General features: G+C 34.6%; 3 protein-coding genes across 3 annotated transcripts; 1 reads left to right on the forward strand and 2 right to left on the reverse strand.

Moving 5' to 3' along the window:
- Window positions 1-47: 47 nt before the first annotated feature.
- LOC109076592 (calcium-binding protein P-like) lies at window positions 48-3,771 on the forward strand. The gene has a single exon (XM_042764912.1). The coding sequence runs from the start codon at window positions 1,505-1,507 to the stop codon at window positions 2,210-2,212; it is 708 nt and encodes a 235-aa protein (XP_042620846.1). The 5' UTR covers window positions 48-1,504; the 3' UTR covers window positions 2,213-3,771.
- A 228-nt stretch (window positions 3,772-3,999) lies between these two features.
- LOC109076590 (shadow of prion protein 2) lies at window positions 4,000-6,325 on the reverse strand. The gene is made up of 2 exons (XM_042764914.1): window positions 6,275-6,325; window positions 4,000-5,023 (listed from the first exon to the last, which is right to left on the reverse strand). Exon 2 carries the CDS (start codon window positions 5,009-5,011, stop codon window positions 4,589-4,591), a length of 423 nt encoding a protein of 140 aa, XP_042620848.1. The 5' UTR covers window positions 5,012-5,023; window positions 6,275-6,325; the 3' UTR covers window positions 4,000-4,588.
- A 624-nt stretch (window positions 6,326-6,949) lies between these two features.
- LOC109076595 (ras association domain-containing protein 2-like) lies at window positions 6,950-12,697 on the reverse strand. Its single transcript, XM_042764910.1, has 10 exons — window positions 11,637-12,697; window positions 10,626-10,711; window positions 10,452-10,527; window positions 10,218-10,369; window positions 9,434-9,489; window positions 9,180-9,340; window positions 8,948-9,101; window positions 8,748-8,869; window positions 7,651-7,748; window positions 6,950-7,555 (listed from the first exon to the last, which is right to left on the reverse strand). Exons 2-10 carry the CDS (start codon window positions 10,679-10,681, stop codon window positions 7,489-7,491), a joined length of 942 nt encoding a protein of 313 aa, XP_042620844.1. The 5' UTR covers window positions 10,682-10,711; window positions 11,637-12,697; the 3' UTR covers window positions 6,950-7,488.
- Between the last annotated feature and the right edge of the window lie 53 nt (window positions 12,698-12,750).

The raw sequence follows: 12,750 nt of genomic DNA on the forward strand, positions 1-12,750 counted from the left end.
GTATGTGTGTATGTGTGTTTGTATGGGGCTAGTTGTCACATGGGGAAGATACAGTTATTTTATTAATTATTTTAATAAATGTAATTTTGTTCTATATATATAGAATATCAGTAGTTAAAATAAAGTATTGGCTGTTTTTAAAATGAATTCACCCTAAATAAAAATATGACTTGCCCTGGTAAATATATACACATCTGTATACAGAAAATATGGACATTTGGATAAAGTTTAAAAATATTTTTTTCTGGAGTTTATGTATTTTTGTAAATATGTTTAAAATCTGCTTAGTCATAAATCCTCTGTAAGTGTATCTTATAGCCTGAAGATGAAAGTCCATGTGTAAATAATAAAAAAAAAAACTATTTTAGACAAAGAGTCTATTCAGATTATATGACTTCTGGTGGATTTGTGGATTTTGACTACTTTTGAATAGTCATTGTCATGCACACAAAAATCAGCCTGTGTTGTATGTAAGGCAGTGGAGAAAATTATTACATAAAGCCACACCCCAGACCAATATCTGTCTCTTTACTGGAGTTAACATGATTAATATTGAGCTGCTGGGAAGACGTTTTCCTCTATAGCAACCTCTTTATGGTAAGCTAAATGCTTTCATTTAACTAAACGTGTGGGTATATGAAAACTTGTAATGTGACATTTTAATTGAATGAAACAAACAGGAACAATATAAAAGGTAATTTATACTAAAAATATATTTATTTGATTTAATACATTAAAATATTATTCTGGTAAATCCTGGTTTACATATAAACAATTGCCTTATTGTAAATACTAAGATTTAAAAAGGACTTTATACCAACTGAACAATAAAACAGTTTGCTAAAAATTTTAATCATTTATCATCTAACTTGAAGCTCATATAATTATGAATACTGTTTTATTGCCTTTTAAATTACCTTTAATTTCAATGACAAAATCATGCAAGTCTTAACCTAAAGTCTTTATGTTAAAAAATGGTTTTTCAAAACTTTTGAAAAAATGCTTTATGTATGTTAAGAACAGAAGTAAAACCTCCTAACATGACATTGCTGATATAATCTCCAACAGCATCACTCACTTCATAAGGATGGCTTATAAGTTAATAAGAAATTCCTCAATTAGCTATGCTCTATGCTTTCCTGTCCATTACTCTCTTGTGTTTCTCAGTGCAATTCCTAAACACTAAAAGGGTCCTCCATTAGTGCTGTGGTAAACACTGACTCCATTTTAATGACTTTCTTTTCCAAACAATAAAATGGATCTTTTAGATCTCTTATAAGTGCAGCTAAAATGTCTAAAGTGCATCTGTTTTCTAGCAATAACTTTCACAATTATTTATAATGTTAGAAAACACCATTCTTTCTCTCTTGTATTAGGCTCTTGTCTTGTAATATGTAAAATTGCCTTTGCATTTCAGTAAGCTTATTTCTTGATGCCTGAACTCTGAATTGTGTGCATATCAAGTTTATGTTAACTCAGTGTGTCTCAATTTGTTAGGACTAAAATGGGGCAGTTGTGCAAACTTGTACTGTTCGTTTTGGTTCTGATGGCAGTGCTACACAATTCATCAGGAGGAAAGAAATTGTTTGGGGGCAAGAACACCCCTTCCAAGAAGCCATCCGATAAACCATCACAAGGGACCAAGACCCAGCCAAACTATTCCAGGCAACCCTCTTATCCTGGAGCAGGAAGTAACCCAGTCTACCCTAACCAGCAGTATCCTGGTAGAGGCAGCTCTAGTCCGAGAGCAGGTAGTTATCCTGCTGGTGGCAGCTATCCTTTGGCTGGTGGCAACCCTAATCAGTATCCGGGAAGAGGGAGATCCAAACCAGAAGGATATCCCAACCAGAATCCTGGAGCAGGTAGCTATCCTGCTCGTGGTAGCTATCCTTCGGCTGGTGGCAACCCCAATCAGTATCCAGGAAGAGGGGAATCCAACCCAGCGGGATATCCCAACCAGAATCCTGGAGCAGGTAACTATCCAGCTGGTGGCAACCCCAATCAGTATCCGGGAAGAGGGGGATCCAACCCAGCAGGATATCCCAACCAGAATCCTGGAGCAGGTAGCTATCCTGCTGGTGGCAGCTATCCTTCGGCTGGTGGCAACCCCAATCAGTATCCGGGAAGAGGGGGATCCAACCAAGCAGGATATCCCAACCAGAATCCTGCAGGAGGGGGTTACTCTAACCTGTATCCAGGTAGAAGTGGGTAAAGCCCTGGTGGGTATCCAGCAGGTGGATCTTACCCAGTAAGAACTGCAGGACAGCCTGTAGGATACCCAGGAGGACACCCTTCCATTGGAGGGGGATATCCCAACTGGAACCCCAACAATAAGATTCTTAGTCCACGCTATGGAGGTTCATTTGGAGGTGGTGGGTTTGGCATGGGTGGCTCCCCTTTCTCCAATACAGTGAAAAGCATGGGCTATGGTCCTTCTGTTAAATCCAAAGGCTTCGCAAAAAAGGCAGTACTAGCTGCAGGCATTGGGGCAATGGCAGGAATGGCTGTAGGCTATGGAATTGGAAACTTTCCACGCCCCAACTTCCAATTCAATAGCCCTCAGGAGGAGCGTCAATACAACCACTACATGTACGAACGTCAGGGCATTCGTTCTAAAGACAGAAATAACAAAATAGGACCAAACTACACATCAAAGCAACCATCCCAGACATATGAGCAATACATGAGCACATGCATGAAGCGAAAGGATCTTCTAAAAGAGCATGATAAAACAGATTCTGCAGATCACAAGAACATTCAAAGAGATGAGCCACTGACTGATTATGCAGCTATGACTATAGACTACTTAGAGAAAGGTGGGCCGGAGAAGAATGACACCACATCCCCTACAACTGTCAATAATTATCCAAAGGCTTCTGCGATTTGTGAGGATGATGATGACACAGTGAGTATCATACAGATTGGTTATCCAGCTCTCACTGAGCAGATGAAAGTTCGAAAGTGTGTTGAGTTGTACTTGGTTCACTCTGAGAGCTTAATGGAGGAGCAGGAAGAAGATAAGAAGGACAAAAAGGGAAGAAAAGTTTCCAGTCCTTCCAATAACCACAATGGGCACAGTGTCTCTGAAGTGCTTCTGTTGCTCACTACTTTCTTTATGCTTCTTAGTAGCACTTAGTAGCGCTGCCAACATTGATTATATACAAAGGAATACATTTGCCCTTCCTTTCCACTCTCTAAATCTAGGAATCCAAAGGTGAAGTTACATTTTAAATGTTGTGTATATTATCAGTCTTGACTGAAGTTTCTCTTATCTGCTCAAAATGTAAAAACAAACAAACAAACAAACAAACAAACAAACAAACCTTCCCCTCACTGACTATTTAAACATACAGTATAAGGCAAATGCATTACATACGGGCCCATGCATTTTATGAATGTATTTTGTTATTATAACTGTATACAAAACTGTAATTATTATTATTATTCCTGGGAAATAAAAAACTACATTATTGTAATAAAATGTTAACCAATTAATTTATTAATAGGAATTTAATGTTATGGATCTATTTAATTACAGTAACCATTTATATTATTTACAAAAACATCATCATCATCATCAACTACAACAACAACAACAACAACAATAATACATTTTCCTGGAGGGATGGGAGGGGGTATTTAATTTAAAAAAAGTGTTAACTGATAAATGATTTTATATTGATTATTTATTTAAAAATATTTATTAAAGTTCATATCTTTCAGTAGTTCTCTCTAAATGTTCTCTCATGAATGTGTGGTGAAATCTACAGTAGGAAAACAATACTTATCTTTTCAACATTTCATAGATCAAACAATTGCTGGTCTGTTCAAAAGCACCCCAGCAAAATGAAGACCATTACTATGGTAACATCACAGAGAACACTGAGGCCTTCACATGGTACATGTGGCACGTTGCTAGGAGACAAGCACATTCAGAACCGAACGTCATGATTAGGAGAAAGCAATTGGAGGTTTAGCAAACAAAATGGACAGTATAAGCAGAGTCAAATATTTATTCATTTACACTTTGAAAACAGTGACATGGTTTAAAATGCCTGCCAAAATATACATCAAACCCTGAAAATCAACAGAATAGTATTAAATGATATCACCCGAATGAAAGGAACAGCAAAAGCACTTCTGTTATTTTTTATTATGTCCATCCCATGACATTTCAGGTTACAGAGTTTGCATCAAATATTTTCAGAGAATGCAAATATTAGCCCTTAAATTAAAGCTGTTTCAGTTGTATGAAATGACATTTGACTGTTTGTCCAAAATAAATAAAATCCTAAATTAAAATCCAAAGTGATTACATTTTTTTTATAGATATTTTAAAATAATATTACATTGTATTACATGTATATTTAAACATTTAATTTATTCCTGATGCCAAAGCTGAATTTAATTACTTTTAAGTTTTACTTTTGTAGTGTGTGTGTGGTCTAATGTCATAACTTTCTCAAATTTCATATTTCTCCAAGTATATCAAACACTTTATCAATTGAAATGATTGCATCCTCTGTTTAAAATGAACTCTTTCTGCATCTTGTCTCTCTGTGACAAGAAATGCCTCAAACCCTGTAACTCATCCCCACATAAAGATGTGTGCGACTGTTCCAAGTATTACGAGGACGTTGGTCATGTGTTCTGAGCTGCCTGCGTTCCTGTAATACCTCCCGTCCGAGCGGTTGTAGTATCCTTGTCCATCTGGGTAATAGCGCCTGTTCTCCTCTGAGGAGCCATCGTGGCCGTAGCCATATCTCGGTCTGCCCAGAGAGCCCAGCCCATAGCCGATGGCCGCTCCACCGAGAGCCCCCGCGGCTGCAGCACCTGCCAGCTTCACGCCCTGCCTGCCTTTGCTCTGGGATGGAGGCGCTTTGAATGGCACACCCACTCCCTTGCTCCTGCCACCAAAACCTCTTCCACGCTTGCAGTGGGCCCAAGGATACAACGACACCCACAGTAACATCCACACCCAAATGATCAAGACCTTCTGATTACCCATCATGACTGGGGGTCCCTTCAAAAAAAACAAACAAAAAAATTGGCGTAGAAACAATTTTCACTCAGAATTGTAAGCAGATTTTACAACTAATTAGAAGGAAAGAAACACATTGAATTAAATGTAAAATTTTGAAGTAGAAAGATTGAAACAGCCTTTTCTTGTAAAACATACTCCAGTAATAATTATTTACAACATTAAAAATCATTATTTTACAGTCTAGAAAATAATAGAAATTTTACAAAAATGGTCTATTGCAAATTTTAATTTCCTATAATAATAATATTACATCAATATATAAGTTAAGAGTACTTATAACTAAAACAAACACATAAATAAAATTTAAATAACTAAAATCAAACACTTAAACATATTACACTAATTCTTTAATAAAAAATTTTAACTTTACAATAAAAAATTACAATATAAAAATACTTTACAAATGAATGACAATATTTCTAATACCAATAAACATTATTACAAATGATCTGCAATAAAATAGGACACGCTAGATTTGCACATTAGTGTATAAGCCTGCTTTTCAAATAACAAACATGGCTCTTACTCAAAATGAATTAAATACTTTATTGATCTATTTTTATTAATCTATCTTTATCTATTTTATTATATATTTATTTAAAGTTTTATTTTATTTATTTATTTTTATTTTTTTTATCAAAATGAAACATTTGTTTTTGCTTATTTATTATTGTTATTTTATTCAACATAACTATACAGACAATTACAGTGCGGCGGACGGCACAAGTCATCTAAATCTAATTATACACTCCATTGCACATCTAAAGACGAGTGCTGACCACTGACAACAAGCAAACGTCCTGAATGATGTATCAGTTGTCAGACTCACCTAGAACGAGTGCTGTGATCTGCATTTCATTATCATAAATTTATTGAATTATAAAGACATTTATTTATATATATATATATATATATATATATATATATATATATATATATATATATATATATATATTCATTATCATAAATTTATTGAATTATAAAGACATTTATTTTGATACCATAATGTTTATTTCCAACATCTAATATTTTAAAAAAGAATAAAATGAATTAAATAAATTACAATTAAATAAACCAATTAAAATCTTTAGGATATCATTTACTATAACATTAGATTTGTGATATTAAATGCTTAATCTCAGTATTTAGTTCTAAAAATATTTGTTCTCTTCCATATTTTTGCAAATCTCACTAAAGCCCCATCTGTTGCTAGAAACAGAAGCATCTTACCTGCTGATAGTGCTGATCACTGGCTTCTATTGACTGCTTGAACTGCTCAACCTCACTGTGAGGAGCTGCTCTATGTTGTAAACAACCACCTTATGGATCTGACACTCACTCAACAGCAGCGAATGACCGATCAGGGATGCTGAACAGCCCCGCCCACTTGAAAACAAAGGCACAGCGGAGGATAAATTACGGCCTGATACTAGTCTGGCTTTTACTCATTTTAAAGCAATTTCTATTAAGATTTACGCCCCACTGCCCCTACACTCTATTTTACCCTTGTGTCTATTATCCCTGGCCATTAAGTTTGCACATCTCATTTGTAATAGTAACAAATCAGTGCTTAGGAATAATAAAGAAATTAATAAAATACATTAGGAGAGATCACAAGTCTTTATTCCACTTGGATTTTATTTTTTTTTTTTTTTTTAAATGTCATGCCTAACATTGTGGAGCAATGGGTTAGTGTAGTGTAAGATGTCTCCTTGCTGAATGGAGTGTTATTTTTTTATTTTAGCTCTACTGCTTATCCAGACTCATTCAAATGTAAAAAAAAAATATTATAAGCATTAAATGTATTATACTAAGAACAACTACAGCGATCAAAGAAATGTAATGACAGCTTTTACTGAGGTAAATGTGCATGCAAGTTCATGGAAAAAAAATAAAATTCAGTAATGGTCTCAATGTTTTTTATTATCAATGGTAAAAATGTGCACATACATACTCTGTAAAATACATTACAAACAAAAAATATTAAATACTTTTTAATACCAATAAACATTATTACAAATATTCTGCAATATAATAAGACAAATACATTAGATTTTCAAATATTTTTTCTTCACATTGTCTATTCACAGAAAATGGGCTAAACATTATATCAAATTTTGAATTAACATTCTTACGGATTATTATTACTGTCATTGTGCATGAGTGAAAGTCAAACAATGTTACATTTTTTTTTTTTTTACCCATTTGCTTTCCTTTGTGAAAAAGAAGGCTAAGTAACACTCTGCTGTTTATCCAATGATGCTTATTTAGAGAAAGTCATGGTACCTTTGGATATTGCTGTATTATGATATTATATAATATGTTAAGAAAATAAAAGTAATAATTTAGCTAAAAATATGTTCCTTTTCCTGAGACAGCACCATTTTGTCGCTGTTGGTGCTTTAAAGATGGTGTTCAGATGCATGATACATGCCTGAACAGCTTCATCGCGTAGTTGAATCAGCTAAAGACCGCATGTATTTCTTGATGATTCGTTGCATATCAGCGTACCTGAAATAACAGGAAATAAGGGCACAGAAAAGAAATGAGGGCACATAATGATTTCAAATGCCTCTAAAATGTATAACGTGTGACTCAGTCTGTACCTCTTCTTCAGTTTCTGCATCTCTCTTTCTTCTTCCTCTTGCAGCTTAGCAATGAAGCTTTGTAAAACAGGAAGCTCAAACTTGATGTATTGTGCCACTTGAGGACAAAACGAAGTATTACAACAGTATATACATACAAACGTGCACTGTGTACTTGTCACTTTGGCTGGATTCAGTCCCTTAACATACTACTCTTACTATTTCTGTAATAAATAGTAAGAATTCAGTACACAATTTTTCTGGCCTTCTACTTAAGCCAAAATGTGCAGTATACAACCAGACACATTATGTAGAATATTGCATCCCACAATGCAATGTGCATGACCTTCCATAACAAATGTAAAAAATGGGAAGTAATAAAAATGTGAAAAATTTGAATATAAGTATCTTAATTTATTCTTTATATATATATATATATATATATATATATATATATATATATATATATATATATATATATATATATATATACATAATTTATCTGAATAACTTTTTTTAAGTTTGGAAAATACATACATACTGTACATAAATAGATAAATTAATAAATATGGCTCTAGCATCCTCTATGAGGCAAAATTACTCAAAATTACATAATTTAATAAATATTTCTATAAATAATTTATTGAAAAATTAAACATTTAAGTAAAACATAAAAATAACAAAATGAATTCATTATTTATTATATCACCAAACTAATAATAAATGTAACAAATATCCATCGTATGTCATTTTAGCATTAGTTTTATCTTTGAATTGAATGCATTCTTGATTTTTCCAAAAAACAAACAAATAAATAAATACTGCTGTTCAGAGAAAGAATTATGAGGAAAAGTAAGCATCAATTGTGAAATGATGCTAAAATTAAATAAAACGGACATGTACTAATTTGTTTGGAGATTTAATACTTTATTTAACGAATGCTATGTTTTATTAACAATTGAATTATGTATTTACCGATTTATTTAAATATCTAAATATTTATTTAATTATTTAATTTTGAGAGATTTGGCCCTAAATAAGACAAGCAGTTTGGAAGGTAGGTAGGTAGGCTAGATAGATAGACAGACAGACAGACAATGTGATATTTGGTCTCTTACATCATAGGTGACCTCTTCCACCTGGTCCGTCTCCATTAGGAACATTTTGCTGACCTGTTCACAAGGGCCTCGCAAAACTCTGAGCGCCAAAGGATGGTCTTTAGGCTTCAGCCGATGTCTCTCTGAAAGCAGAGACATAAATATGAACTCAGGGGCAGAGAAGCTGCAATATGGTGCATTTCATCTCAGTTCGGACGTACCTCCACTCGTGTGGACGATATAGAGGCTGAATTCATCCGGACTGTTCTCAATCTTGAACTTGTTCAGCAGCACTCGCATGACCTGTGCTGTCGTCATACAGCTGTTGACGCGGACATTTGTCACAGAGCCGAACGCTGGGGTAAAAACTGCCGTCTGTTTGACAGAAACAAGTGTGAGCAAAAGTGTGAGGGTTTAATAACGTGCATACAACTCACGAAACACGACACCTGCCTTGTGGTTATAAAAGTGGCCGTTGAAGGAGCATCGGTTTCTCCTGACTCTCCTGATTCCGAGTCGTCGTCCGCTAATTCTCCTTCCCCCGACATCACTCTTTGCCCTGGCGATACGATCGGAGAGTGTCGAATCCTGCTGCTCCTCACCTGCCAGGTGAGCTGTAACAAACCCAACGAGACAGACACAGTCGTTCCGATATGATGCGTAGACAGTGAATACATGTGAATTCAAGAATTCAAGAATGTATTTACCTGCCTCTTCCTTCTCTTCGCTGAAGACTTTTGATTGGTCTGCTGTAGTGACCTCACTGTAAACAGAAAGCTCATTTGTTTCATGAATTATTGATTATCTGTAAAGTTGCTTAAATTTTCCTTTATTGTGGAAATATAACAAGCAGCACAACTGTTTTCAATATTGATAGTATTTCTTTATCAGCAAATCAAAGTAATAAATTACATTTAGGCTACATTTATTTTCACAATATTATTTTCACTGTTTTTGATCAAATAAGTGCAGCCTTTGTGAACATAAGAGACTTCTTTCAAAAACTTTTAAAATTCTCACTGCCCCTAAACTTTTAAAGTAGTGTAAAAAGTTGTACGTAATTTTACATTTCTATTTAGTTCAACACATATTGGTTAAGTAGGCTATATAATTGTGGTTCTGCTTTCTTAACTATAAACATAAATGTGCATTTTTATTCTAGTTCCATTTTTGATTGTTTTTAAAGTTAATTCACAGATATTGCCAAGGTAAACTTATATATAACCCAAAACATTAACCCAAAAGCACCCTAAAAAAAAATAAATAAATTATATATATATATATATATATATATATATATATATATATATATATATATATATATATATATATATATATATATATATAATATATATGAAATAAATCAAAGTAGCAAAATAAAAATTGTTTGAAAAAAACATATCTAATCCTTCTTTACATTAAAAATGTGTGCAGGGCTGTTTTGTATGTGACAGCTTCTACATTGTGGGTTAGTGTGACGTAGTATCTGACTTGAATGTGTTGATGTCCGTTTCGGCACTCAGAGATGTTAGTGAGGGGCGTGGCCTGCCTGCCTCCTTCTCGTCCTCCATCTGCAGTCTGATTGGCCGCCGTACGCCCCAAAAAACATTGAGTAAACCCTCTATGATCATCTCTCCCTCCTCCTGTGAAAATCACATAACACTTATGTCATCAGTTACATTGCATCAGTATAACTGACTGTAATTTACCAGCTAACCAACTAACCTCTCTGTGTCTCAACTGGAGGGCTCCTCCTTTGTAATAAAGGTTGTATGTGTTAAGGTGTGAGAGGAGAATGCTCCTGCAACCAAAAAGGAAAAAGGAAAAAGGAAAGGAAGTCATGTTTAGGAGAACGGTGAGAGCTAGAAACCTTGTAGTAACACAGCAAAATGCACTTACTTGCTTACAAATTTATTTTCGCCAATCTGGACCTTGTCTGAATCCTCACTGTCCATGTCGAGTTAGTAGGAAAACACTAGGAAGGCCTGTAAAGAGTGAAGGGATGAACTGAAAAAGGATGTTCGAAAACATCTCCTCAGAGAAAAAAGTAAAGGAGAATCTCATGACTTTTCGCCTCATAATCGCAAAAGGACTCCAGGCAAGATTCTCACACACAGAAACACACACACACAAGCTGGATAAAAGATGAGCTGAACTGTCCTACACCACATTATTAAAGACCATAAACACACTTTTAGGTCTAATATTTTATATATTTACCACAATTTTCTGTGACATATTTAATCCTTTTACTGCTTTTAATGCAAAAGTAATGAACAAGAAATGACTAGTACATCACAACCAAGCAATAACGTCACAGAATTTGCACTAACACTTAAAAATATAGGTTCTTCTTTGGCATATGGTTCAATGAAAAACATTTACAGTGATAATTCACCCCAAAATAAAAATTTTGTCACAATTCCAAAACTGAGAATATATTCTTAAGAATGTTGGTAACCAAACTGTTATGGTTACTATTGACTTCCACGTCTACACATTGTTTGGTTAACATTCTTCAAAATATGTTCTGTATATATTCTATATATAATGTTCTACATACAGGTTTGGAATGACATGAAGGTGAGTAAATAATGACAGAAATTTGGGTGAACTATCCCTTTACATCCATGGAACATTTCCATTACATAAAAGGTTCTTTAGATTTTTAAAATGTTCTTCACACTTTTAAGAACTGTTCACTGAAAGGTTCTTTGAGAAACCAAAAATGCTATGGCAACATTGCAAACACACGCACACACACACAAAACCCTTTTGAAACCTTTGAAAGAGTATAGAGAGCTGAATTCAGTTTTTAAACCAACATTTCATCCATTGTAAGTCAGTTTATCTGATTCGATATTTAGTAATGTACTTATAAAGGTCAAGATGACAAAGCAGGTGACTTACAGTACAAGCAGCACGTGGGGGAATCCAGCAAAGTCAGTGAAATCAACTCAGACTCTGCCACACACATCAGATGATGTGACTGTACCAGTCAACAAACGTGGAAGTCTTGGAAGTCAGCTGGTCAGCATAAAAACAGCAGTGTCGCAGATGAAAGTGTGTCGTTGACAAGCTAAAGGAGTCTCTGGCCCTCCCTGTAAGACTCTTCCTCGTTGCAAACCTTCAGTCAGGAAGTCACAGCTATTTTCAGACTTCCTCCCATACGCCACAGATATGTACACAGTGCCCCCAACCACAATTCAACATGCACGCCAAGATAATTACTAGCACAGACAGCCAATCTTCAGATGGTTTGCTGAGCCAGACAGGAAGCACACTTGGACGAGCACATAAACAGGCCTGTGGATTGTCCATCGGGGCAGATGTTAACACGCCGTCCCATGAATGCAAGACTAGTGAACACAATGTTCTTCACTTAAAAGAAACATATGCTTACCAAATAAATGAAATGAACAGAAATATGCATCTTTGTAAACATCTTTGTATTTTAGTCTTTAAATCCAACTATTGTGAGTGTTGGATGTGTCAGAAGGCATCATTTCTACTTTTTTTCTATGAAATCTCAACCAAGTGTATTTCTTTCTAAAAATACAATGCTTTCATTCTGTCTAATGTAGTGAATTGAATTGTTTCTCAGTGTTTAAGGAACCAGGTGACCCAGAAAAAGATTAAGCTTTATAGATTTTGATTTGAATGGCATCAGTTTCGACTCATAAACCAGAGTGGAGCTAAATAAAGAGGATAAAGATAGAGAAGGAACAATGAATTGATGTCTGATGTTGAATTGATAAACTTTCATCTGTTCCTCTGATAACAAGCAGGTTTGAGCACAGGATTACCACCTTGTGGAAGCTAATATAATTACAAATTGATTCATGATGTCTCGCTCACCATCATACTCTTTATACAGCAATTAACAGTCTGGACATTTAGGCCACATTTAATTTTGTAAGATGAATAATATCAAACTATCTAATGCAAACCTCTGATGTTTAGGCCACTCTTTGTTAAAATGCACATTTAATTGCGTTTTTTTTTTTTTTGTATTTCTTTGTTT

This window comes from Cyprinus carpio, chromosome A10 (genome assembly GCF_018340385.1).
Source record: "Cyprinus carpio isolate SPL01 chromosome A10, ASM1834038v1, whole genome shotgun sequence".
NCBI classification, from domain to species: domain Eukaryota; kingdom Metazoa; phylum Chordata; class Actinopteri; order Cypriniformes; family Cyprinidae; genus Cyprinus; species Cyprinus carpio.

Coding starts and splice junctions, on each gene's coding strand:
- LOC109076590 (XM_042764914.1), bottom strand. CDS start 5,011: ATGATGGGTAATCAGAAGGTCTTGATCATTTGGGTGTGGATGTTACTG.
- LOC109076592 (XM_042764912.1), top strand. CDS start 1,505: ATGGGGCAGTTGTGCAAACTTGTACTGTTCGTTTTGGTTCTGATGGCA.
- LOC109076595 (XM_042764910.1), bottom strand. CDS start 10,681: ATGGACAGTGAGGATTCAGACAAGGTCCAGATTGGCGAAAATAAATTT. Junction 10,370..10,451: donor TCCAGTTGAGACACAGAGAG/GTTAGTTGGTTA, acceptor TGATTTTCACAG/GAGGAGGGAGAGATGATCAT. Junction 9,341..9,433: donor CGAAGAGAAGGAAGAGGCAG/GTAAATACATTC, acceptor GGTTTGTTACAG/CTCACCTGGCAGGTGAGGAG.